The sequence below is a fragment of the Entamoeba invadens genome, assembly GCF_000330505.1.
Source record: "Entamoeba invadens IP1 unplaced genomic scaffold scaff_1105074725649, whole genome shotgun sequence".
In the NCBI taxonomy this organism is placed as follows: Eukaryota; Evosea; order Mastigamoebida; family Endamoebidae; genus Entamoeba; species Entamoeba invadens.
In genome coordinates, this window is record NW_004191703.1 from 1,897 (window position 1) to 6,157 (window position 4,261).

At 28.2% G+C, this 4,261-nt stretch overlaps 1 protein-coding gene across 1 annotated transcript; it reads right to left on the minus strand.

The window, feature by feature from the left end:
* Positions 1 to 2,558: 2,558 nt before the first annotated feature.
* On the minus strand, positions 2,559 to 4,241 carry EIN_477300 (tyrosine protein kinase, putative; the record flags this gene model as incomplete). Its single annotated transcript, XM_004183436.1, has 3 exons — positions 2,559 to 2,662; positions 2,734 to 4,064; positions 4,156 to 4,241. 3 exons carry the CDS (start codon positions 4,239 to 4,241, stop codon positions 2,559 to 2,561), a joined length of 1,521 nt encoding a protein of 506 aa, XP_004183484.1.
* Positions 4,242 to 4,261: the final 20 nt, after the last annotated feature.

The following is a 4,261-nucleotide window of genomic DNA, read 5'->3' on the forward strand; positions in this document are numbered from 1 at the left end:
ATTTTAAAATCTTAAAGTGAAGGGAAACATATACTTAAAAAGACTGATAAAAAAGAATATTTTTTCCGCCCAAACTCCAAGCTTATGGATTTTGAATTATCACAGAAAACAAACCAAAATATATTTTTTGACTTTGCCAATTGTTTTGAAAGTCTCAAAACCATTTCCATCTCATGTGGTTCACATAAATTTGACTTTCAAAATTTCAAGTGGCTTGAGTCTATCAAAGTTGTGTGTTATTCGACTTTAAAATGTGAAGTGATTTTACCAAAAAAGTATTACAACACTGTTTTTACACGAAGTGGCAATTGGGTTTCGTTTAACTCGAGGTATTCAAGAAGACTATTGGTTGAAAGTATACATGCACCAATTGAACTTGAAAATTTTGAACATTTTACAGAAGTCACTTTAAAGGGAAAAGTAAATCGAGTCGATTTAAATAAATGTGCTATTTGTCGTAAATTACGAATACTTTCTACACAAAAAGCCGAGAACAAAACTATCGTTTGCGCTCCAAAATCCGACAATAACTATTTTGAACAAAACACATTCTTAGCAAGTAAACCTTATTTGTATGTTACAAACAAGAAAATAGTTGCCGCAGAAGTTCTTGAAATTTCGGGAAATGTCGATTTTGAAGACATCGAAAATACAATTTTTTGTGTTGTGCACAACACCGAATTTGCTATTTTATCGCCTTTTATTAACAAAATAACAGTCTTTGGAGGTAGAAAAAACAAACGAAATTGGGATACAACATATTACGATAATTCTCAGATAAAAGAAATAATAGAAAGCAACAAAGATGTTTACAAATTCATGAAAACACCTATTATTAAATCAGAATTGGACCATTTATGTAATATATTTATCGTAAAACCTTCTAAAAAGACCACCAAAGAAAATATAATAGTTTACAAAAAGAACGTCGAAACAATGGATTACAACACAATAGAAATTTTTGATGACGTTGAATGTGAAGATGAAGAATTTTGCGAAGAAGAAACGTTAGATGAAAGTGCTTCAAAGTATTTGGTATAACCATAATTTGTTGACATTTTTTGTTTAATTTAATATGTTAATAATTTGTATAACATTTTAAATGATAAGTTTATTATAATTAAACAAGTTTTTAACAATCAACTACAAAAACAAACTACATTTTATGATTTAAATTATTTTTTTTAGAAAATTACAAAAAAAATTAATTGTATTTTATTATCAATTTATTTGAGTTTTTTTTTATTTTTTTTAGTTTTGTGATACGTTTATGGATACAGTATATTATAAATATTTTAGTGAGTATAAATACAGTCATTATTCGATATAAGGGAATACCGGGTACCAATGTTATTCGATATAAGGGAAAAAATGAGGAATTATATAATTAACAAAAAAATACCTCGGTTTGTTTTTTGTCACAAAAATATTTTTTTTAATATTATTTTTTTTCTAACCAAAATAAACACTTTGCCTATATCTTGAAAACAATTGGCAATTATTTTTATCTTAAATAAATAATTAATTTCATAATAAATCAAAAAACAAAGACAAAAATACTAACACAATTAACATAACAAATAAAACTTTTGTATTTAACTTTGTTTCGACTTAAAAACTTCAAATAAATCTGTTAAATCATTAAGTTTTAATGCAATCCAAATGTGTTAAAACAAGAACATCATTGATGTTACGAGACAAAATAAAAAATATTGAATTAATTGATCCTTATCAAAATTCACAAAAAGTAATCAAAGTTGTCGGACAACAACTGAAAATAGTAATTTCTCCAAAGCAAGTTTATCATTTGCGTTCAATTTCTAAAGAAATATTGATAAACTTTCCATTCTCGTATAAACGAATAAGAAACCACAGAACCTGGAACTTGAGAAAACAATGATCAAATGGTTTCATGAAGTTCGTAAAGCGGGAATAAAAATTGATTATAATATGTTGTCAAGGAAAGTATACTTTTTGAAAAAAAAGCAAATACATTCATTGTGTTATTTCAAAATAAAATTTACTTGTTTATCTATTTTTATTATAATTATAATATTTTGTTTATTTTAATTAAAAATGTTCAATAAAAAATATAATAAAACATAGTTTTTATATTATTTTAATTGACTTTTTAACTTAGTGACAAATTAATCCAATTATTACCATTTTTGGGCTTTTAAATTGAAATAACCAACAAAAAGCAAACACATAAATTTCTTTTTTTTATTTTTTTTTTCTATTATTCGATATAAGGGCTTTTTCTTATTTTTCTCCCTTATATCGAATAAATCCTTATATCGAATAACCCTTATATCGAATATTGACTGTATTGTTATTATTTATTTTCAATTATGATCATCATTACTAATTTCGTATTTGACAAATTTTAACTTTATTATCCTGTTTAAATAACCGTTCAAAATAAAAGTTTATTTTTAAGTTTATATTGTAACAATACAAATAATTATATTTATTGCGTTACATATACCAACAATGTAATAAACCAATCAATCAATATATATTTATTATTAATTGCGCTTTTTGTGTTATAATGAATATTAAAATGATTGTATCATATTTTCAAGGCTTTCTCCAATTTCAGAAACCGAAATTCTGTTAATCTCATCGTAACGCCAACACTTATCAATAAGTGTGTATTGTTCTTCGGTAATTTGTTCATTTCTTTTAAGATGATTTCCTTTTATGACAAATTCTGCTATTTTCCATGGATACTTAAATTTATGATGTTGATAAGCTTCACACCATCCAAACACCTCATACATCGTAATAGCAAATGAAAACACATCTGCTGGTTTTTGTACTTTTGGTGTTTTAACACTTCAGGCGCCATATACTTTGGTGTTCCGATACCCTTTGTGAATGTCATGTTTGTCATCATCATATTAACGTTCCTAGCACTTCCAAAATCAGTCAATTTAGCATTCACCTTGCTGTTCTTATCAAGTGAAACAACAAGAATATTATCTGGTTTAACATCTCTGTGTAATATCCCATTCTCATGCAAATAAGAAATTCCATTTGTTGCGTCAAGTAGCATTTTAACACGCATTTTCATATCAATTTCTTCTGGTTGTCTTTTTACGATCAAGTCTTGTAAACTTCCAAATGCTGCAAATTCGGTGACCATACACAATTTGTTTGGTATAAACACGGCACCATAAAAGTGCACAATATATTCACTCCTAAACTTGTCCAACATAGATACTTCTTTTGCAAACTCGTCCAAAATATTATCATCAATTATGGTTTTCATCTTTTTGATAGCAACATCATTTCCTCTAAAAGTGCCTTTATACACAATTCCAAACGAGCCTTGCCCGAGTTTCTTGTCTTCTGTCAATTCGTCGTAATCAATTCGAGTTGATTGTTTTGTAGTTACATTCAAAGAAATTAAATTGAATTTTTCTTCGCCATTTTTTAAATCTTTAGAAATTATTTGAAGGGTATTATCAATTTTACAAGTGCAATGTGGTGTTAAATATATTGAGAATTCACAAGCATACCCACTTTTAAGAATCACAATTTCGGGATCAACTCTGATATCGAATTTATCTGAATTAGATAAAACGGTAAATTGAATTTTGACCAAATTTTTGTTTGTGTTGCCAACACACAAAACATCACGACTCTCCCGTTCAACTGGAATTTCTCCTGATTCGGAGTTGAAGTATATACAATTGGAAGTGACACAAATCCCATTTTGAAGTGCTTCGAACTTAATATTTGACTTTTTCATTTTAAAAAGTGTTGTGGTCTTTTCTAAATCTTTTGTATGTGAAATTTCCAACACTTTCTTTGTGATGATAATTATAATGACAGCAACTAATATCACCACCAATATCACAATAAGAACGGCTATTAATATGACCCACCACACAACTTGTGATTCGCATGACATCCCGTCACTGCTTGGAACAGACCAAAATGCACATTTGGAGCATTTTGAATCGGTTATTTCATTGCATTTTGTTATTTGTGAAAGACCAACACAACTGGAATTTGAAGACAAAACACGATATGACTCACACGAAGTGCATCTGTTGCTTGTCAATGAACACGTTTTACAACTGTCATCACACTTTTGACATTCATTTTGAGTTGATTGTTAAATAGCCAGTCTGACACTTCGAACACCCGTTTTGTGTCACTTCAACATCACACCCATCAATGGGAACTTTGTGGTTTGCATTCACCACTGTTGGTCTTGTAATTTGTTGCATTACAAGTCAAACAAAGTGTC